Source organism: Rattus norvegicus, chromosome 10, assembly GCF_036323735.1.
Source record: "Rattus norvegicus strain BN/NHsdMcwi chromosome 10, GRCr8, whole genome shotgun sequence".
NCBI lineage: Eukaryota > Metazoa > Chordata > Mammalia > Rodentia > Muridae > Rattus > Rattus norvegicus.
This window is the reverse complement of record NC_086028.1, coordinates 72463525-72487481: the sequence shown is the minus strand read 5'-3', so window position 1 is coordinate 72487481 and position 23957 is coordinate 72463525. Positions and strand designations below refer to the sequence as shown.

Below are 23957 nucleotides of genomic sequence, written 5' to 3'. Positions count from 1 at the left end.
AACTTTGTGAAGCCAAACTATAATACATATGTAGGATGATGTCATTATGCAGGTGAAGGCAGGTACAAGATAGAATAAGGCCTGTCACTGGACGAGAAGGCAGGATGGGAAGGAGAAAGTTTTATAGAGGAGGAGACCAGAGAGGGAAGCAGCCGAGAGAACATGGAGGTGGATGTTAAGATTCCTCTCTGCACATTTACAGGTTGTTATGAATATTCTTAAGGGACGGATGTGTACAGGGCTTTGTATGTCTAGATGAGCAAATTATATCTTATCGATTAGATCAGAGGTTATTGTGTTCTGTGTTCTTTCATGTGGCGATTTAATTGAGTTCAAAAGTGTGTGTGGTGGCTGGACACACAGGGCCACCACAGAATTGGGATGTATATGTCTGGCATGGTGGCAACCTGCCTTGGCAACTAGATGGGTAGAGAGATTGTTGCCAGGCTCAGAGAGTAGCCATCAGCAGTGTGATGTGGGATGGAGCTAAGCCTGAGGCGCATTGCTGACTGAGATGAAAATATAGAACAGATGCCAGGAGGCACCACAGTGTCAGATCTAGTGCGCGATAAAAGAAGCCTTATTATAATTTTATTGCAACATACATATTTCAATCCAAACATCTATAAGAATTAAGCATAAACATAGATATAAAAATCCAGTGGCCTTATATTTAAGCCACAGTAATAGGATTTTTCAAAACTGTGAAGCAAGAGAGTGGAGCTTTGAATGATAAATGTCCTTCACAGTCTCATCATTTGAATTTTTGGTCCCACTCGGCCCTGTTTTGGGAAACCTGGGAGGTATGATCTTACTGAGCAAAGTTTGTCACTGGGGGCAAGCTTTGAGGTTTTAAAGACTTGAACTTAATTCACTCTCTCTGTTTCCTGTGTGCAGCTGCCATGACCACCTGACACCACACTCCCCACTATGGTGGTGATGGGACTCCATCCCTCTGGAACCATAAGCCCAAATAAACCCCCTTCCTTCTGTAAGCTTCCTTGGTCATGATGTCTTATCCCAGCCATAAAAATACAAATACAGTTTTTTATAAAATTATTTAGGAAAAATGTCTGCTTCATAAAGTCTTTATGTTAATACACAACAAGACTTTTTGTTTTGTTTTGTTTTTCAAGACAGTGTTTCTCTGGGTAGCCCTGGCTATCCTGGAATTTGCTCTGTAGACTGACCTTGAACTCATAGAGATTCATGTGTCTCTGGCTGTGTTGGGATTAAAGGTATCGGGGTTGGGGATTTAGCTCAGCGGTAGAGCACTTGCCTAGCAAGCGCAAGGCCCTGGGTTCGGTCCCTAGCTCCGAAAAAAAAAAAAAAGAAAAAAAAAGAAAAAAGGTATCCACAATGCCTAGTTTACAAAAGACTTTAATTACATTCATATAAATTTCCTATGTGTAAATATGTTTATGAAGTCTCTGTAGAGACAGGAGACAACTAAGAATAGATTCTCTCCTTCCACAGTGTGGTTTCCAAGGATTAAAGTCAAACCATCAGAGTTGGTGGCAAGCACCTTTACTGGCTGAGCCATTTCACCAGCCCAGCTTATTGACATTTTTACTTTGGTATATTTTTCACTCAGTGACAATGACTCATCAGTTTCTCAATAAATGTGAATAATATTTACTGAGAGAAAACAGTTATGAGAACTGACACTCCACACTGTCATAAGACACTGCAGACTATAACTATGAATATCCTTCATAGAATTAAAATCAAAGCAGGCAGAGTAGCACTCTCTGATTTCTAAGCAGTCTGCAGATAGAAGCAGGAAGATTACAAATTCTAGAATAGCATACATACATAGTAAGTTCGAGGCCAGTCTGGAATTATACAGTGAGATCCCATAAACAAACAAACAAAAACACAACAAAACCCAAGGATTATAGATATAGTTCAGTAGTAAAGCACAGGGCCCTGTGTTTGATTCCCAGAACCCTACAGAGAGAGAAGGGTGAAGGGAGAGAAGAAGAAAAGGGAGAAATAAAACAATACAAGCCAGGAATAGTGGCACACATCTATAATCCCAGCACATGAGCTGCTGAGGTAGAAAAACTATCAATTCAAAGCTAAACAGGGATACTCTCAAAAAAAGAAAGACATAAAATGGCAATTTTAAATACTATTTAATAAGAATCGTGGAGCTGAAGTGTACTAGCTGGTTTTATGTTGACTTGACAGAAGCTAGGGTCATCAGAGAGAAAGCAGCCTCATTTGAGGAAATGCTTCTGTAAGATCCAGCTGTAAGGCATTTCTTAATTAGTGATTGATGGGGGGCGGGTCCAGTCCATTGTGGGTGGTGCCACTCCTGGGTTGGTGATCCTGGGTTCTGTAAGAAAGCAGGCTGAGCAACCCACAGGAAGCAAGCCAGTAAGCACCACCCTTCCAAGGCCTCTGCATCAGCTCCTGCCTTCAGGTTCTTGTCTCACATGAGGTCCTGTCCCAGCTTCCTTTGGTGACAACAGTAATATGAAAGTATAAACTAAATAAACCCTTTCCTCCTCAATTTGCTTTTTGGTCAGAGTTTTGTCACAGCAATAGAAACCCTAGCTAAGACATAAAGTACACAAGTTTGTACTGAAAAAGTTAATTAAATCACTTACTTGGAAGTTTCAGGTAAGCCAGCCGATAGTTCCAAAAATACAGATAAATAATAGCCACGTACAACTCCATTTCCATCCTTAAAAAAAGACAGAAAGAAAAAGAGGTTATACAAAACAAACTACATATTGACTCCAAAAAAAAAAAACTTTAACAGAACAATGAAACCAAGAAACAGAACACAGACTGTTACCAGGTGATTGGGTTAACAAGTATGTGTAAGTTTAAAAAACAAACAAACAAAAAAATTTGTAATCCAGGTTTTAGTCCAGAACAAATTTTAAACTTTCATACATTAAAAAGGTACACATATCTACATTAAATAAATTAAAGAAACTATCAAAAAGTATAAAAATAGTTACAAAGTTGCAATATCTATAGACATCTTAACAAACCAGCCTTGAGAAAGAACAAAAACTCAAATGAAAGAAGACAATTGAGTACTTCTTCTCAGGACAAGTGAGAGAAACTGGAAACCAGGTATAATAATGAGGACCTCATGGACAGCTAAGCACTCTGCTCATGAGCTACATTCCCACATTCAAACTGGAATTTTTAAAGTAAAGGGATGATATTCAAAGTAAAGATAACTACAACAGGAAAAAGAAAATTAAAGATAGGCAAAATACACAAGTAAACTTGTCTACAAAAAAAAGTAAACTGAACAAAACATGGATGGATGTCACATCACTAATTAGTAAGACGTCTTAACTAAAACCATGATGAATATGACCTCACAAGAATTAGAACAGTCCCTTTTATAAATGTAGAAAAGAGCTGGCAAAGCCCATTAGAGTAAAACATTCCTTCATTGTTGATATTAACATACAAATGTTGTTAAATGGTGTGTTCTTAAAAAAATAAAGAAAGCATTTCTCTGTGAGCAGCAATGCTACTCTTGAAGCTCTACAGGAACAACTGAAAACAGGTTTTTAAAGAGATGCAGCAGGCAAGAGGCGAGTACACAGTAAGATCCTCCCTCAAGAAAGGGGGAAGAATCTCAGTGGAGAAAAATGAGTGAAAAAAATGTAAAACACACACATAATGGAGTATTATTCATCTTTATCAATGAATGAAAATTCTATGCTACAAAATTGTTTTAAAGAGATGAACCTTGAGGATGTTATGCTCATTATGCTGAGTGTAATAAGCCAGTCCCAGTAAATTACTGATTCATTCTATTTCTGTCTCCAGGAGTCAAATTCACAGAAACCAAATATAGAATAGGACCTATTGAAGACCGGGAGGAGAAAACAGATGTGTTTAAAGGTGAGCATTGCAAAGTCTGTTGAGTGTTTTGAGACAGGATCTCTAGACTAATAGAGACTAGCTAGGAGCTCACTATAAGGCTCAGGCTTAACTCAAACTCAAAACCTAGTCTGGTTTTTTTTGTTTTTGTTTTTGTTTTTGTTTTTGTTTTGTCTTGAGACGGCATCTCATTGCCTAGTCCTAGCTGCCCCTAAACTCAAACATGAACCAAGCTGGTCTCAAACCCAGAAATCTACCTGTCTCTATCCCTGTCTTTACCTCTGCCTCAAGATTGCTGGAATTAAAGCCAGGTCCTCCAAACTGAAACATTCTACACTAGAGAGCTCGATTAAGGTTCCTAAGACTCAGAAGTAAACAAAATACACAAGTCTCAGAAAACTTAAATTAAACGCTAAATTAAAAAAATAAAATAAAGTAAGGTAAAATAAAATTCACAAGCCTCCTCTCCAGTTACTGAAGCAGTAAATAGTTGTCAAGAGAGGAGATGCGCCCAACTGTCAGCTGCCTGTGAGTCACACAGGGGACTCCAGGGATGTAACTTGCATGTGTTCATGGGCTTCTCAGTGATGCAGCTGCTTGTGAGTCATCCATACTTCTCTAATAAACTCACTGGTTCATTAAGCTCTCTGCTTCCCCAGTAACTTCCTACTGTAAGCCTCCTACTAGATGTTAACTTTGCTCCCTCAGTCAAGCTACTACAGCTTGTCTGCAGAATGTTGTAAATGCCTGGTTTGATGATGTTTCCCTATTTATCTGCTGTACCTATCTGCAACTTGCTATTTATTCTTTTAGTTTTGTTTGCTCTATAATTAAAATTTTTACTCAAAGCAGCAAGTACAGCTACACACAGGACACAGTTAGATAGATGGTGTCTTAGTTGCAGTTTCTGTTGTTGCAACAAAACACCATGAAAAAAAAGCGAGTTGGGCAGGAAAGGGCTTATTTTATTTGGTTTACACTTCCAGATCACAATCCATCACTGGAGGAAGTCAGGACAGGAACTCAGGAGGGGCTGAAACTGTCATGGCCATGGAAGAAAGCTTCTTACTGGCTTATTCAGCTTGCTTTCTTATAGAACCCAGGACTACCAGGGATGGCACCACCCAAAATGAGCTGGACCCTCCCATATTAATCAACTAATTGAGATATGCCCTAAAGCTAGATGTCGTGAAAGCATTTCCTCAACTAAGGCTGCCTCCTCTCTGATGACTCTAACTTGTGTCAAGCTGACACAAAACCAGCCAGCTGGCAATATTCATGGAAGGCCCTTTCAGTTTCAAAGGAATACGGTGTTCCAAAGTTGCTGAGGAGACCTCTGGCTAGGAAGACCTTTACTGTTTCAGTCTCAGAATGGGAAAACAGACTAGTCATTATGAACAGTGTCTAACAAATCAAAAGCTTTTAAGGCACACCATATTGCTCATGTTTTGTTGGGGCCGGGGATAGAGAGATAGATCAGCAGCTAAAAGCATCTGGCTACTCTTTCAAAGGAACAAAATTTGGAAGCATACACATGGAGGCTCATATGATACACATGAGTGCACAAACATACATGCAGACAATAATAATAATAATAATAATAATAATAATTAGTAAAAAAACCACATAGTAACTTCAAACTTTTTTAAACAAATTTGTAAAAATTACAAAAAGATATTGGAACAGATACTATGACTATGACATACAGTGGCAAATACCCAGAATGATCCTAGAATATCTTATAATACACAAGCAGCAAAAGAAAAAAATTACTAGAATCACTTCCAACTACTGAGGTTATGACAAAAATCTTGGGCACTAACTCAGTGAGATTATATATGGATCCAACCAATAAATGCAGAAGAAATGATATAGAAAATGATTATCAATAGCTATTGATATCACAAAGAAAAAAAACCACATAAGACATTTCACTATAAAAGAACACTAATTCTTGCCAAAGGAATGTATCTAAAGCCAGACCTCACGGTTCATAGCTGTAATCCAGTATTCAGAATGCTACTGCAGAGAATCATGACTTCAGGATCAACCTGAATTACACAGTAAGGATGAGGCCAGCCTGAGCACATGTAAGAACCTATCTCAAGATATTAAAGAGAAAAGGGGGTGGGGCAGGAAAGATTGAGTAGCAGTTAAGAGCATTTGACGGGAGTTCAATTCTCAGCATTCTCATGGTATATCACGACCACTTATAATCTCAATTCCAGGGGATCTGATACCTCTCTGGCTCCAAAAACACTATGTCTACATGTGGTATATATACATACATACACACATACATACATACAAACATACATACATACAGGCATTCACACACACCAATAAAAATACAAATAAATTTTAAAAAGAAAATGAAAAGCTTGATTATACCTTTGTTGGGTCAACATTATGGTACATATGTAAGGTTGTCTTTGTATTATTCAAATGGTGATTTCTGTGCGACCAGGGACTTTACTATTGGTATTTTTATTTCATCATCTCCTGTCTGGGTATTTTGTAAACACTCCCTCTCTTACCTCCTGATTGGTTTTAATAAAAAGCCAATGGCATGTAGTGAAGCAGGAAAGGTTGAGCAGGACTTCTGGGGGTTGGAAGGTGGGGATAGAACTCTGGGAAAGAAGAGTCAGGCAAGGGAGAATTTGCCAACCAGACATGGAGGAAGAAGCAGGCCGAGAATGAAGAAGTAACTAATGAGCCACACGGCAGGAGAATTAAATGAGTTAATTAAATTACAAAAGCTAGTTGGGAACTAAGATAAGTGAAGGTCTTAAGCATAATTAATAAATGTAAACCTGTGTCTTTACTCAGAGCTATGGCAGGCACAGAAAGACCGTCATTAATTACACAGCTCTACATTCAGCTGTCAGTTAAAAATCAGCCAGCCTACTTTCAATGATTTTCAGTACCTGTGACTTTCCTCTCCTTTGGGTTGCTGGGTATTGCTTGGCAGATATGTACTCTGGAACTGAACTACATGACAAGTGTTTTTGCCCCCTTTTCATGATCTTTAAAGAATTTTCAATTTCCAGCACCGACATAGTAGCTTACTACCACCCATATCTCTGGTTTCAGAGGATCCAAGCTCTTCTTCACCCAGCACTACTGTGGTACACATACACACAAGGAAGCAAGCAAACATATAGAATAAAATAATTATTTAAAGGGGAGGGAGCAGGAGAGAAGCCCAGAGGGCCAAGGGAATGAATGCAAATTAGCAGCCTTGGGGAGCGGGAGGCGGGGGTGGGGGCAGCACCCTAGAAAGTACCAGAGACTGGGGAGGTGAGAGACTCTAAGGACTCAATAAGGGTGACCTTAGACAAAATGCCCAACATTGGGGAGAGGGAACTCGAAAAGTCTACTTGTAGTAGATAGACAGGGCCTCAAGTGGAGGGACAGGGTTACTATCCACAGTCAAAATTACTGATCAAGAATTGTTCTCATCTAAAGGAACTGAAGGATGGGCTGGAGAGATGGCTCAATGGTTAAGAGCACTGATTGCTCTTCCAGAGGTCCTGAGTTCAATTCCTGGCAACCACATGGTGGCTCACAACCATCTGTAATGGGATGCAATGCTCTCTTTCTGGTGTGTCTGAAGAGAGCTATAGTATACTCATACAAATAAAATAAATATTTTTTAAAAAAAGGAACTGCAGGAATAAAAATGGAGAAGAGACTGAAGGAAAGGTGGTCCAATGACTAGCCCAACTTGGGATCCATCCCATGGGGAGTTGGGTGGGGGGTACCAAGGCCTGACACTATTACTAATGCAATGATGAGCTTACAGACAGGAGACTGGCATGGCTGTCCTCTGAGAGGCCCTACCAGCAGCTGACTGAGAGAAGCAGATACTTATACCCAACCATTGGACTGAAGCCGGGAACCCACAGTTGAATTAGGGGAAGGATTAAAGGAGCTGAAGAGGAGAGCGACCCTATAAGAAGACCAGCAGTGTCAACTAACCCAGACCCCAGGGAGCTCTCAGAGACTGAGCCACCAACCAACCAGGAGAATACAGGGCTGGTCTGAGGTCCCTGGCACAGACATAGCAGAGGTCTGCCTGGTCAGGCCTCAGTGGGAGGCCTGGTGTGGAGTTGGGGGAAGCACCCTCTTGGAAGCAAGGGGGAGGAGGAATAGGATAAGGAACTGTGGGAGGAGGGACCAAGGGGAGAGGTGTGTGACTGGAATGTAAATTAATAAAAAAAGAAAGCTATACTTGATTTTGTGACCTATATAACCAGTACAACTGAAGAAATTTACTGCAATAGAAAATATTTTATTAAAAAACAATTTTTTTCAGCCGGGCAGTGGTAGCACATGCCTTTAGTCCCAACACTAGGGAGGCAGAGGCAGTTGGATCTCTTGAGTTAAGGCTAGCATGGTCTACAGAGCAAGTTCCAGGACAGACGGGGCTACATAGAGAAACCCTATCTCAGAAAAACAAAAAACTGAAAAGAGTATCTTTAAAAAAATTTTTTTAGGTTTACTTATTTTATATCTATGTTAGGCCTGCATGTATATCTGTGTACCATATGTGTGAACATCTCACCCTTGGAGGTCAGAAGAGGCTGAAGGATCCCTTCAAATTGGAGTTATAGGATGGTTATGAGCCTTCACATGGGTGCTGGAAATCAAACCTCAGTCCTTTTTAAGAACAACAGTGCTCTTAATTGGTGATCCATCTCTCCAGCCACTAAAACTCTCTTCTCAACATATTTATCTCCCGATAAAGCAGAAACAAATTTAGTGATGCTAGAGTTTACACATTCATAGTTAACACAGTTTTTCACAAATTGAGTAGTAAATGATATAAAGAAATTACTAATTTCCTCACTCCTTTAATAAGAAAACTAATATACTTGTAAACATTAAAGAAAAAGTTCAAAATTGAGTTAATTTGGAAATAGGAAAAACTTACTGGGTAAACTTTTAACCTCCAGCAAAGTCCTGAAACTTGAAGAGGCGGGCTGTAAACCGGATCTGCTCTCTGCCGCAAAGTGCTACAGAAAAAAACACCAACCGGATTCCAACATCAAAACTATTATGAAAGGGCAACAAGCAAAATCAAAACCAACTCCACACCTTATGTTAATATTTAAAAGACTAAACCACAGAGAGTTACTGCACATGTCAAAGTTTCGCTAAATAAGCTTGTGTATATTTATATTATGAATTGATGATACCGAAACATTCAGCAGTTAAAACACAGCATTTAAGGAAAATCAGAGCACCACTAAGTAGCCCAAATTCAATTCTGGCTCAGTAAGCATTCTTTATTATTTCCAATACAAAAATACAGTGAAGAGGATGTTGGAGCCTCTGGAACTAGGGATACCTTATGGTACCTTATGGTACAGCATGTGTTTAACATATGCATAGCCCTAGACTCAATATTAAGCACCAAAAATGATTAAACAAAACAAAACTGACCACTCCCGTATAGCATATGTTTTTAGTGGAGAAATAAGAATGTATACGTACTGCTAACATTTGTAGGAAAAACTCACCAAAGGTTTTAGCTACAAGATTACCCCATAAAGACAGAGAAAGCAGGCTGAGGAGGCAGCTCAGGTGTAAAGTTCTTCCCCAAGCACAAGGACCTCAATCTGTCCTCGGAACCTAAGTAAAACCTGTGGACATGGTGCTTGCTCTCGAAATCCCAGCACAGGAGAGGTGGAGCGAGATGCACCCTAGGCCTGGATGGCCTGTCAACCTAATGTACTTGGGGACACTCCAGGACACTAAAAGATGTCACACACACAAACTAAGCCTGGAGAAACAGCTCAGCAGTTAAGAGCATTTCAGAGGACCTGAGTTCAGCTTCCAGCACCTAAATGAGTAGTTTACACATAGCTGTTACTCTAGCTCCAAGGAATCTGAAATCCTCTCTGAACACCCGCGCGCGCGCGCGCGCGCGCACACACACACACACACACACACACACACACACACACACACACACACATTGAAATAAAAATTATTTCAGTACCCAAGGTTGTCTTCTAGCCTCTACTTATAAAGACATACAATTACAAATTAAAACTAAAACACACACACACACACACACACACACACACACACACCACACGGGAAAAATGAACAGCACAGTATGGCTTTCTACTTATCAGCACCTACTCCCATTTCTTTCCCAAAGATCTTATATTTTTAGTTCCCTTGATTGTTCTGCACTTCAAAAACAGTCTCTCATAGTTTTCATGTTGTAATATATTTATTTCTAGACCAATATGGTGGTGGGTTCCTTTAAATCCCAACCTGGTCTACATAGCAAGTTCCAAGGGTAGCTGACTATATAGTGAGACCCTATCTCAGATAAATGGATGGATGGATGATAGAAGATAGATAGATAAGACAGACAGAGACTGAATTATGAAAGTTTTAAGTTTCTAGAGAAAATTATCAAAGTAAAAAAAAAAATTGCCATGTAGCTTAACATAAGAACCTACACATTTCTTATAATAAAGGCCTCTTAGGCACAGCACAATTTTTTACTTTTAGCATAAAAACGAAAACCAGTAGCCTTCTTTCACAATTTTAATTTCATTGATACAAAAGCTAAGTGCCCTTTCTTTTTTTCTTTTTTTTTTTTTTTTTTTTTTTTTGTGGTTCTTTTTTTCGGAGCTGGGGACCGAACCCAGGGCCTTGCGCTTCCTAGGTAAGCGCTCTACCACTGAGCTAAATCCCCAGCCCGTGCCCTTTCTTTTAAAAACTATTTCCTTTGGGACTGAAGAGATGGCTCAGCAGTTAAGGCACTAGCTCTGTCAGAAAGCTCAAGTTCGGTTCCCTACACTGCAGCTCACAACTACCTGTATCTCTAACTCCAGGGATTCTGAAGACCTCTACTGGCCTCCGTGGGGACCAGGGCATGGTGTATATATATACATGCAGGCAAAACAGTCATACACATCAAATAAAAGAAGATAAATAAAATACATAAAATTTAAAATATATTTATTAATCTGGACAGTGGTGGCATACACCTTTAATCCCAGCAACTCAGAAGGCAGAGGCAGGTGGATCTCTTGAGCTTGAGGCCAGCCTGATCTACAAAGAGTAACCTGGTGTAGAGAACTAGTTCCAGGACAGAAAGGAGAAACCCTTTTTGAAAAACAAAACAAAAGGGTCTTTTTCCCAAAATAAAAAAACAGACACCTCTAACAATTCAAGTTGAACACTACTAATTCATAAATTTGAAATCCAAATGTTCTAAATTCTGAAACTTTTAAGACCCAACAAAGAAGCCATCGAGTAGAAGTTCCATACCCAACTTCATGTCTCATAGTATGGTCAAAGCAGTCACTGAAGATACTGTATGGGATTACCTTTAGGTTCTGTGTTAGAATGTATATATGAAACAAAAAGAATATTTTGCTTTAGACTGAACCTTATATAACCAAGATATTTTATTATCAATGTGGTTTTGTTTTTGTTTTGTTTTTAACACAAAGATTCTCTCTGTAGTTCTGGCTGTCTGTTCTGGAACTAGTTCTGTAGACCAGGCTACCCGCAAACTCAAGAGATTTGCCTCCCTCTGCCTCAGGAGTAAAGGTATAAAAGGGTGTGAGCATCATCATACACAGCACTATGTGCAAATATCTTTAACTCTGCAATCCAAATATTTCTGCTCTATGATATAAGAACTGAAGTTCAGCATGCACACTCCAGACCAGCTCTTGTTTCCAAGAGGAAACTTTAGTTAAGGACTTCATCAGCTCTCTCCTGTCACACAGTGAAGACTGTCTTGGGCTTTACACACAAGAAAAACCCAGAGTTCTCAAAACCCCTTACCTGAAGTTCTCTAAAACAAAAGTAGCTGAATCATAAGATGGTACCAATTCACTAAAAAGAAGCAAAAGAAAAAAATTTAACATTACCATAATGTAGTCATTTAGTTAAAAATAAGTTCCTTGACATTATCTTGAAAACTTGGCAGCTGTAGTATAAAATATTTCCAAGCTTTATTAAGCACATCATTAAATCAAATCAGTTCATGCAACCATCGATTAAAATGGAAACACAACAAACTCCAAGGTTATTTACTAGGAAATATTCCCCAATATGCTTTGGTTATTTTGTATAGTTAGCTGCTGGGGCCCTCAAGCATGCTAGTGACACACATGTCACTAAGCTACAGCCCCAGCTTCCTACACTTTCATAGGATTAGAATATATAATCAAGGGGACAACTGGGATAGGTTAGCACAGTAACACTTCTTGGCAAGGTAAGATGATATCAAATAGCCTCAATCCATATGCTAGGACAAGCTAACAGGTAATATATCCTGCTGCCAACTAACTTTAGATCATGTGGATGGTTTGTGTCATTGTCAGTAAAACATTTAAAACAAAGCTATACTATCTACAGTATTATAATGTCATAATTGTGATTATAAATTGAATAAAACAAGAAGGCTATACCTACAATAATGTGTGGTTTGCCATGTGAACATGTTAATAAGTACAAGTAAAAAATATTTTAAGTTTTTAATTTTATTTATTTTTTCCATTTTTTTAAATTAGGTATTTCTTATTTACATTTTGAATGTTATTCCCTTTCCCGGTTTCCTGTCCATCAGTCCCTAACGCCTCCCTCAATCCCTTTTCTTTAAGTTGGGTCCACTTTATGGAACTATTGTTTCTTTCTCTTTTTTTTAACGTTTTATCCAGATTTTTTTTTATTAGCTATATTTCTTTACTTACATTTCAAACGTTATTCCCCTTCCCGGTTTCCTGTTCATAAGTTCCCATTCCCTCCCCTCCCCTCCCTCATACAGGTATTCCCCCTATATATCTCCCTTATTGCCCCCCATATTCCCCTGCACTGGGGGTCCAACCTTGGCAGAACCAAGGGCTTCCCCTTCCCCTGGTGCCCCAACATGGCTATTCTCTGCTACATATGCAGTTGGAGCCCTGGGTCAGTCCATGTATAGTCATTTGGTAGTGGTTTAGTCCCTGGAAGCTCTGGTTGGTTGGCACTGTTGCTTTTTGGGGGCTACAAGTTCCTTCAACTCTTTCAATACTTCCTCTAATTCCCCCCAAGGGGGTCCTATTATAATATTTTAAGTTTTATCTATGGTGATCATGTATGCAGCTCATAGAAGGTAAAAGGATCAGGAGTTCAAGTCTAGCCTCAGTTAAATAGCAAGTCTGAGGCTGGTCTAGACTTTGTCTCAAAAATAATAACAGAAAATTTATCTAAATAAATCATATATTCTCCAAAATAGGAAGATATACTTTGCCCTATGATTGTTATACACACAATTTCTATCCAAATTGAGCATATGTCAAGCATGCCTATCTATTCCCTAGTCAGCTTCCGTATTTCTGATGAGACTCACATCCCACACTTCTACATCTTTGTGCCTCATGAATGCTGACTACTTCATAAAAAGTCAAATACCCAGAGGCCTGTTCCAAAGTTTCCCAGTTATGTGCTCTAGCATTCAATGCACAAAACTCCTATTAGCAGGACCAATGCAATTAGTACCTGGAAAGCTTTTGAAGAGACCATAAAGGTAATGAGAACTCTAAGTAGATTTTTCCTAAAACAGACTTCAAATATCATCCAAGAGTAACATGTTTCTGACTATCATGCTGGATAATATATAATCATTGGTTAGTTTACACACCAATTCACTACATCCTCTAAAAATGTAAAAGACTTCAACCAATCTCTTATCTGTGATCTATATGCTGTTTTGGTTTGTTTGCTTGTTTGCCTGGATTTTTGTTTTTTGTTTTTGATGGGGGGGGGCGGTGTTAGGGTTCTTTGGTTTTGTCTTTTGTTTTTTATTATGTGTTTATTCTAGTGAAATGTGTTGGTTTTGTTATAAGCCAGATTCAGAGCTTATCCCAGGACACTGTGATATTTCTACGTGTCCTATAGGATTCTATTGCTGTGATAAACACCATGACCAAAAGCAAGTTGGGAAGAAAAGGCATATTTTAGCTTGCAATTATAGTCCATCTCTGAGTGAAGTCAGGGAAAAACTCAGGGAAGGACCCTGAAAGGCAGGAGCTGAAGCACAGGCCATGGAGGAGTGCTGCTTACTGCCTTGCTCCCAACAGCGCATTCAGCCTGCTTTCTTATAGCACCCAGGACCACCTGTCAAGGGGTAACACTAAACCAGTAGCCTTGACCATCTCACATCAATTATTAACCAAGAAAATGTTGTAAAGATTTTCCTAGAGGCCAAGGAGATACAGGAATTTTCTTAAGTTCCCACTTCCCAGACATACCTAGGTTTGGGACATGTTGACAAACACCTACCAGCACTCTCTATGTGTATTCCTTACAGAAAAGTTCAATATACAAGTAGCACAACAGTAAAGACAGGGTTAGACAGTACACAGCACAGACAGCCTCCATCTCGTGCTTGCGCTCTCTCTCAGCACGGCCTTGGCTTTCTCAGTTCCCTTATCTCTCCTCCTGATAGTACTCTGGTCTTTACAAACAGAGTCATAGCACGGTAGTGTCAACTGTCTATCTTCACAGAAAATGGGTAAGTAGCCTTAAACCATCTATATATTCTGAAAATCAGTAAGTCACAGATACTTAAATGTTTAGTTAATCAAAACATCATCAACAAAGGGAAAAAGAGACCCAAAGGCATCCACTGTATGGGCTGCATAAAATCTAGTTTCCCTTCCCAACTTAACCATTTCTCCAAATTCCTGAAATGAACTCTGGACTAACAGTTAATCTTTATGCTATTGAGAAGTTGAAGATTCAGCCAATCTGAAAAACTGAAAAGAGAACCAATATTGCAAACTTTTTCTATTAATTGCTTCCTCTCACTTCTTTTAAAATTTGGAGATACTATGTCATCTTCAAAACTTTTTGGTAATCTAACTACTCTGAAGTTTGATTAAAGAGATATACATTAAAAGGCAACAAAAGAATGAACAGGGGGCTCAGCAAGGACAGGTCCTTATTGCCAAGCCTGACCACCATGGAACTCAACTCCTTACACAGGTCATGAAGAGAGGACAGACTCCCCAAGCAACCCTCTGCCCACACAGGCACCACAGCATTGAGGAACCACTTCTCACACCACGCACCAAGAAACAGTGGTTTTTTGATTGATGGACTTAGTAAGAATAGCTGTTTTCTATGGAAAATGGAGTGTTGAAATACAGAAAAATATTTCCAATTCCCTATCATTTTCCCTTTACACCCAAATTTGAGCCCACCACATTCTTAGTTATGTTCTCTCTTTCCACCAACTAGGTTCTGAAAAACCAAACCCAATCCACATAGTGCAGCAGCCTATAATAACACACTGGGCCATCTCCAAAGCCCACCACATTTTTTGAGACCAGATTTAACACAAAACAGGGTTCAGCAGCTTGCTTTGCTATACATATTAACAGTACCTTAAAAGGAGATGGTTAGCTAGGAATGTTGGCACACACCTGTAATCCCAACACTTGAGAGGTGAAAGAAGGAGGGAGCTCAAACCCAGCCTCAGTTATACAGTAAGTTGATTTTGGGCTAACCTTGGCTACATGAGACCATTTCTAAAAACAAAATGAGTTAAAATAGCTTATTCAATGTCTCTTGGAGTCACTTCCATTGTCCAGATTTTCTTCTCATGTTCTTTTAAGTATTGATCTACTTAGTTTTAAAAAAAAAAAAAGAAAGAAAGAAAAAGGAAAATAGTGTATTCAAGTATCTACCGTGACATACAAACTTGAAACGGAAGTAGAGTTTTAAACTGATACCTGGTAAAGTCTGGTGGGACAGGTGTGGTAACAAAGGAAGCCATGGGCTTTCGGTGAACTTGCTGGAACATCATTAGGATCTCTGCGCTCTTGGAGATCAGCTCACTCTTACTGCAAGACCGCAACTGTATAAGGAAAACAGTATCTCAACCAACAAAAAAACTGTTCGAAGGCACTTCAAAATTTTTAATAAAAAAGGAGAGGTGTGGTAGTCTACACATTTAATCCCAGAACTCAGGAGGCAGAGGCAGGAGGATGTGAGTTTTATGCCAACCTAGTCTACACAGTCAGTTCCAGGTCAGTCTGGCATACATAAAGTTCCAGGTCAGCCACGGCAACATAGTGAAAACTTATCTCAAAATAAATAGAAGAGTCTTAATTAGAAAACCTGGGGCCAGGTGTGGTGGTGCATGCCTCTGACCTTATTGCTTGGAAGGGAGAGACAAGCAGATCTCTGTGAATTCAAGGCTAGCCTGGTCTACATAGCGAGTTTCTGACCACACAGGCAACTGTTATGACTGAGAGGAAGTCACCCTTCCCAAAGAATGAGCCGCCTAAGTGGTTATCCAATATAACATTCAGCCCTGAAATCATATACACAGAAACAACAAACATACACACACGCACACACCAATAATTATCAAAGAAAAAGGAGCTTGGGAGGAGTTGAAGGGAGAAGACATGGGAACCTGGGAGGAACTGAAAGAAGCAAAGGAAAACTGTATTTTAATTTAAATATATTAAAATAAAACAAAAACTGGAAAATTACAAAGTTAATCTGGTTATTTAATGAAGAAACAAAATTAAACTGAGTCTATTAGCACATATTTGCAATCCCAGCTTGGAATATGGAAGGTTAGAAAATCAAGGTCAACCTTCAGTCACATGAAGAAATTGAGGTCAGTCTGCACTTATTTAAGATTCTATCTCAAAAACAAAAAACAAAAAACCAAAAAACAACCAAAACTAAACTAGAGACTGGAAGCACAGTTCCACTGTTAAGAACATGTGCTTAGCAATCAGCAATGTTGTTAAAAGCACCAGCACTTGTAGAGGACCCGGTCTAATTTCCACCACTCATACGGTGGTTCACAACATTCAGTTACTCCACTTACGGGGGTCTAGCGCTCCCACTGGCCTCCTTGAGCACCAGGCACACAATGGTGCATACACAAGCGGGAATTCTCACATGCATATAAAATAAATTTTTTAAAACGTTTAAATTTGAAAGTGGGTTTGAAAATTAAGAATCCTTGGAGAAGCTAGGTTTGCATTTTAACAATTAAATTGTTGACTTTATGTGATTTTAATCAACTTTTCCCTCCTGCTTGAAAGTAAAAAAATAACTACAAATATATTTCATACTGATACGGGTAAACTACTTTATATATTAATGAGCAGATATTCAAGTTCTACACCCTTTAACAGACGTTTCTAATTCTATATGGCTAATAGAAATGCTGGTATCACACATATTTCATACAATCTTTTTTTTAACATATATTGGTGTTTTGATTATGTCTGTAGGAGGGTGTCTGGTCGCCTGGAACAGGAGTTATAGACAGTTGTGAATTGCCATGTGAATACTAGGAATTGAACCCAGGTCCTCTGAAAAAGCAGTCAGTGCTCTTAACTTCTGAGCCGTCTCTCCAGTCCTCACACAATCTTAATCAGTTCTTGAAATATTAAGTCAGAGATAAACAATGAGAAATCTACTGCTGGAAAGACAGCTCAGCAGTTAAGAGCACTTGCTTGTCTGCAGACCTGGGTTTGGTTCTCAGCATCCACATTGTGAGTCGCAGTAGCTTACAGATTCAGTTCCAAGAGATTCTAACTGCTTTTCTGGTCTCTCAAGTACCAGGCATACATGCAGTACACATACACACATGCAGGGAAACATATAAAAATCAATCCTTTATTAAAAGGAGTGAGAAATCTAATGTGGTAAAATATGCATGACAGTTAAAAGACTGTTTTAGTTCAAGAAAACCAGTCTGAGGTTCTGGCACTTTACAATGTGGACTAGTATCTGCTTCTGCTTATTTCTACTGGCTATAAAGATCATGAGGCAGCTAAGTAAAATTTCATCTAACTGTTGTGGGCTGAATTGTACCTTTCATCATGTAAAACATGTACAATACAACTGTATTTGAAGGTTAGTTAATTAAGCACAAATGAAGCAACCAGGGTTCTCAGCATACGAATGTCCCTGTGAGGACAAGTGAGAAGGTAATTCTGTCCACAGGCCAAAGCAAAAGACCTCAAGAAAAAATAAAATAAAACCCACTAGTACTTTGGCCTTGAGCTGCCAGCATCTAGAACTGCAAGATTAATTTCTGTTGTTCAGGGATCCCATTCAGTGGATTCTGTCAAGGCAGCTCCGACAAATATGACTGTAAAATTCTCTTACGGATGATATTCGAGCTACCCAAAGGCCAGGGCATCAGATACCACCAACCGACAGAGCTACTGGAGGCAGCAGAAATCTAAGAGGCAACTCCCAGTGAATTAAAGTTAGATCATGTCTTGAAGGGATGTTAGGATCCTGGCTACTTTCTTCATTCCCAAATGCTACAAGTTAAATAGGTTTCTTGCAGCATGATATACATACTGCCTTACCATAGCTCCCAGAGCAACAAAGCCACTGTACCACGGTGGTTTTTAAATAAAACCTCAAACATTCAATTTACCAAATGAAGACTCAGCAGCTAGACACTGTGGTGAAAGTCTGCTAGCTCAGAGAGACAGAGAAAGCACCCAGATGACGTTCCTACAACACTGACGTCCCCAAAGGGAAAATTTCCTGCTCCTCCACACTGTCTTAAATACCCTTCAACTCAAAGACCCTTCTTCCCCTTTCCTGGGTTTTCTTAGGTTCCTTCCCGGTCAACAGATTGCTTGCTCCACCTCTTGATCTATGGTCGACATCACTTAGCTCTTGTTTAGAAAAAGATTCTGGGTTAAAGGTGAGTGTTAGGGCTGAGCCACACCAAAACTACTTGTTTACAATAAATAGAAAACTCTTGAGTTAAAGGTTATTTGCTAGGACTGAGCCACACAAGAAATAGATTTTCTGAGTCGACAACTTCAGGATTCATAATGTGATCAAATAACCTGCAACACCAAGGACCAAACCCTCTGAAGCAGTGTGAAAACAAGCCTTTCTCCTAGTAGGATGTCACAGTAATGGGAAGTTAGCATAATCCGCTTCGACGGAGTTCACATCTTTTGAGTAATTATTGCTTATAGCACATAAGACTAGAGCCATCAAGACATGTAGCCTTGGTTTACCAATGATAATACCAAACAATAGAGCTATTACATAATAAACAGACTGGTAAATGATGAAAAGGCAGAAAAACAAAAACAAAAGACCAAAAATTACCATCAACCAACCACCCAACCAAGCGCCATATAAAGCTCACTACACCGCCTTAAGTTCACAGATCCTCCAAGCACAAGCACAGGCCTTCCTAAGATTTGATGATGCTACACATAGGTGTGCACCAGTGTGCACAAGCCGAGGTGAGAGCTGCCTTTCTTTTCAGTGGTTTCAGAGGAACACCTTGGAGTGAAAAGCACAATTTATTCATTTCACTATTAAAAAATAATTATGAAAAGAGATCCTCGTATGTGGCTCCTTGTAGATATCATGCAGTTTTTCTAGAACTGCGATTGCTAATTAGAGCCTAGTAACAAACACGCGTGACACTAACAAGCTGCTCTAAAAACTGTTGCATGAGATGTATCGAAAACAAATCTCTCTTTAGTATATCTTTGGCCGATATTTGTAACTGTCTACAATTATTTATAAAATTAATGGGTATATCATGGCATTTTTATGGTTTTATTTACCATCTCACTGTAAAATCAGTGAAACTTCGCATTACTGGCTACGTAGGCACCCTCTGCCTATCTGTTCACTGGCCTTGCTTGCTTTTTAATTCTCTGAGTGCAAACAGAAAACAGAAGGCAACCCTCAGTGTTATTACTCAGGGGTCAGCCACTGGTTTTGTGTCCCCTACTTCCACCCCCAAAAAGGGTTTCTCACTGGCCTGGGACTTGTCAAGTGTGCAAGGCTGGCCAGCTTGCCCCAGGGATGCTCCTGGCTTCTCTGCACAGCCCATGACTTACAAAGTTCACCACTGTGTTCATCTCTGCTTTTCTTTTTTTAAGACAGGGTCTCACCATGTCTTGGCTGGCCTGAACTCTTTATGTAAACCAGAATAGCCTTAAACTCACAGAGATCCATACTCCTCTGTCTTCCCACATGCTGGGATTAAGGTTGTGTGCCTCTATACCCCGACCGGATACTATGGTATTTTTTTTTTCCAGAGCTGAGGACCGAACCCAGGGCCTTGCGCTTTCTAGGCAAGCGCTCTACCACTGAGCTAAATCCCCAACCCCACTATGGTATTTTTAACATCTCAAAAAACTCCTGGCCTGGGAGTATTTCACTTTCTTGCCTGCAGCAGAATGTTCAAATGGGAGCATGTCTTTGATATACATACTATAGAATTCAGAGCCTATGCAAGAGAAAATATTCCCCTGCCTTAATCATCCCAGGGGCTAAGGCACAGACCATTAGGGACAACTGTACAGTTTAAATGTTCTTAGTTTGTTATACTATGTGCATGCATGTCTCTGTCAGTGTGAGAACACACTACGCCATGGCATGCATCTGGAAATCAAAGGATAACTTTGTGGAGTTTGTTTCCTCTTTTCCTACTTTTTAACATTGGATCCAGGGATCAAACTCGGGAAGCAAATCAAGTTTTCGTAACAAGTGTTTATACCTGCTCCTCACTGATCATTTAGAACCCACTAAAATAATTTAAACCATCCAATTAAAACATCAAACTAAACTCCCTGCCCTATCCTACACAAGAGAAGCCAAACAAGTCTGTCCTTTTCCTTCTTCCAATCTTACTGACTGACAATGGCCTTTCCCAGTGTACTGGGCATGGTGAACTTGTGAGCCTAGTGATGAGGCCAAGACAGGAGGACTCTGAACTCACTGGCCAACAAGTCTAGCCTTGTTGCTAAGCTCCAGGCTGAGGAAACATGGACTCAAAGGAAGGATGGTATTCCTGAGTGTGACATTTGAGGATGTACTCCGGCCTCACATACATTGACATAGGGGCTCCAGAAATGGTACAGATGTTAACAACTGCTCTGCCAGAGGACCTGGCTTCAATTCGTGACAACTAACAGCTGTCTGTAGTTACAGTTCTACAGGCTCTGACTCCCTCATCGGTCCCTCTGGACATTGTATGTACATAGTACAGACATACATTCAGGCAAAATACACATAAGATAAAAATATTTTTAAAATTAAAATACATGTTTGCGTGTGTGCGTGTGCGTGTGTGTGTGCGTGTGTGTGTGCGTGTGTGTATCATAGATCTAACTAAATGGAAATCCTAAAACAATATTTATGAAAAAACATAAGAGAAGATTTTAAATGTGTCACAAAATGAACAAACTGACAAATCACTTTGGCAAAAATTTAATAATTCTCTACTTAAATAAAAAACAAAACAAACAAACAAATAGCCAGGCAATAGTAGTACACACCTTTAATCGAACACTCCAGGGGCAGAGGTGGGCGGATCTCTGTGAGTTTGAGGCCAATCTGGTCTACAGAACCAATTCCAGGACAGCCAGAGCTATCCTGGACATTATCTAGGGAAAGATAGACACTATCTAGGGAAAAAAAAAAGAACAAAAACAAAAAGCAAAACAAACAAAAAAAAAACAAAACAAGAAAACCTTTACAAAGCATTTACCACATAACAACTTACCATCTACTTTTTGTTTTTTAATATATAAAGATTATACAGGAGGCTGAGGCAGGAAGGTACTGAATTCAAGGCAAGTTTAGGCAGCTTAGACACTCATTTAAAATGACAATGTCTTGGGTTTCTACTGCTGTTAGAAAATACATGAACAAAAGCAACCTAAAGAGAGGGAAAGGTTTATTTCAGTATTCTTTTCCTTAAGGAAGTCAGGTTAGGAATTCAAGGCCGGAGCCTAGAAGCAGAAACTGATGCAGAGGCCATGGAGGAATGCTGCTTGGTGGCTTGCTCATGCCTTGTTGAACCTGCTTTCCTATACTGTCCAGGACCAGCTGCCTAGTAGTGGCAAGTCTCTACCAAGCTGGGCCCTCTCAAATCAATTGTACATTAAAAAAATACCCTACAGACTTGCCTTCAGCCAATCTGATTAAATCATTTTCTCAACTGAGATTCATCTTTCCAAATAACTAATTGCATCAAGTCGACAAAAACTGCCTCGGACAAAGAACTATAAAAACAAAGAAAACTCAATAAAAATAGAAGGAAAAAAACTTGAATAGAACGTCAACACATATGGATGGCAAGTAAGTGTAAGAAAGGATTTCCAACATTGTTAGACTGGGACAAACAGAAATTACAGCCATAAAAATACTCTCATGGAAACAGATATTGCAAGAAGATGTGTGCCATGGGCTTCCAGTAGTGCAAAGGAACTCAGGCCATACTGGTAGCACTATAAAATGGCCAACGTGTTCAGTAACTGTCAGCAGTTACTTAAAAATAAGGGTTGTAACTGGACTAATGGTTCAGCCTCATCAGCAAAGGAGGTCAGTTCCCAGGACCCACAGTCACTGTAGCTCCAGTTCAACAGGCCCAATCATTTAGGCCTTGCAAACACCCACCCACCCATACACACACATACATACATATAATTAAGAACAAAACAAACATTTTTAATTATTCTTATTTTAAGGTTTTTGTTTTCAGACATCATTGACTCAGCCATCTGTATTAAGTGGACCTAACAGAAAGAGAAATATATATATATCCATGTAGAGATTTGGACAAGAATGTTCCTAGTAGCTCTGGCTATAACAGCCCCAAACACCTTTGTTGTTTATAATCAGTCCAAATGAATAGAATCAACTGAATGGAAAAGCAAATGTGATGTTTATATAAAGTGATCACTCTGCAATGAAAAGGAAAAAATTGTCGATGCATTCAGTACCACGAATAAAACCCAAAATTAATTTGGTGAAAGAAATACAAAATGAATGTATGAGAGTACATTTTTATATAACTGTACAAAACATTAATTTATGACAGAAACCAAATTGGGGGCGAAATGGAGAAGAGTGGGTAAACAAAATACAGAGATGTACAAAAATAAATGTGCATATTTGCCACTGTGACAACAGTGATGGTTTCAAAACTGTACACATTTGTCAAATTTATCAATCACACATTTTCCACCCAGGTATTATAGCTAACATCGGTTGTTTAAAAACAAAACACATAAATTCTTAGACACTCACTCAGTATACTGCAATTGGTATAAAATGACCCTATTAATTCAGGGATAAAAGTCTCTGGGCTGCTGTATTGTGTGTGATACTAGCACTTGGAAAGGTGAGTCGCGGGGTTCATGAAAGGGAAACTATCCTGGGCTGTACAGCAAGTTCCAGGACAGTATATGCTAAATATGTGTCAAGATGCTATTTCACACAAACAAGAATGAGAAGACAGTAAGAGTACTAAACAAATATTCATGTACTAAACCTTACAAGTCAACTGCCAATTGAGTGAAAAAATAAAATAAAAATATGTTCAGACTTGCAATGGAAGTTAATTCTGATTAGCTCTCCTGGCAAGTTACTGAAGTAAAAAACAGCACATGAATAACCCAAGAGTCTTAGCAATAACAGACCAGGAAATAAAGACTAAACACAAGAAGAAAATCTCCAAAAAAGACAACAATTTTGCTGGACAGTGGCAGTGTACTCCTTTAATTCTAGCACTTGTGGGGCAGAGGCAGAGGCAGGTAGATCTCTGTTAAGTCTGAGGCCAGCCTGGTCTACAAATCTACAAAGCAAGTTTCAGGATAGTCAGGGCTATTAAAGAAAACCAGCCTTTAAAAAAAAAAGGAAGGAACCGAGAGAGAGAGAGAGAGAGAGAGAGAGAGAGAGAGAGAGAGAGAGAGAGAAATACCCTTAGGAGGTAGCCACATATTGGGCAGCTGCTCTAGCAAGGGCAGATTCATGGGTCCCAAGAAACAGGGCCAGAGAAGTAGACACGGGGAGGGAGACCACAAGAGGGAGAAGAGAGAAATAGTGAGCACAAAAGTAGAGAGAAAATGCAGGGGGGGGGGGGTGGGGGGGAGGACAGAGAAAAGAGAAGGACCAAAATGTCTGGATTATATAGGGAGGAACTTCTGAGGTAGAGGAAGCCCAGTCCTTGGGCTGGACAGTTCAGGATAGAGGGTAGGATATGCCAGCCATACCTTGTAACAGGTAGGGACTGAGAGATGCTAGGAGAACTT

General features: G+C 39.5%; 1 protein-coding gene across 16 annotated transcripts in view; it reads right to left on the bottom strand.

Annotated features, from left to right (window-relative positions):
• Trim37 (tripartite motif-containing 37) overlaps positions 1–23957 on the bottom strand; it is a 132160-nt gene that overhangs the window by 85350 nt on the left and 22853 nt on the right. For all 16 annotated transcript variants that reach the window (XR_594795.4, XR_010055210.1, XR_010055209.1 and 13 more), the window contains 4 exons: positions 15621–15745; positions 11686–11736; positions 8798–8879; positions 2616–2692 (listed from right to left, as the gene is read on the bottom strand). Coding sequence is in view for 12 of the 16 variants with exons in the window: in NM_001108288.2 (NP_001101758.1) it covers positions 2616–2692; positions 8798–8879; positions 11686–11736; positions 15621–15745 (335 nt within the window). In the remaining 4 variants the exon portion in view is untranslated. The remainder of the gene's footprint in view (positions 1–2615; positions 2693–8797; positions 8880–11685; positions 11737–15620; positions 15746–23957) is intronic.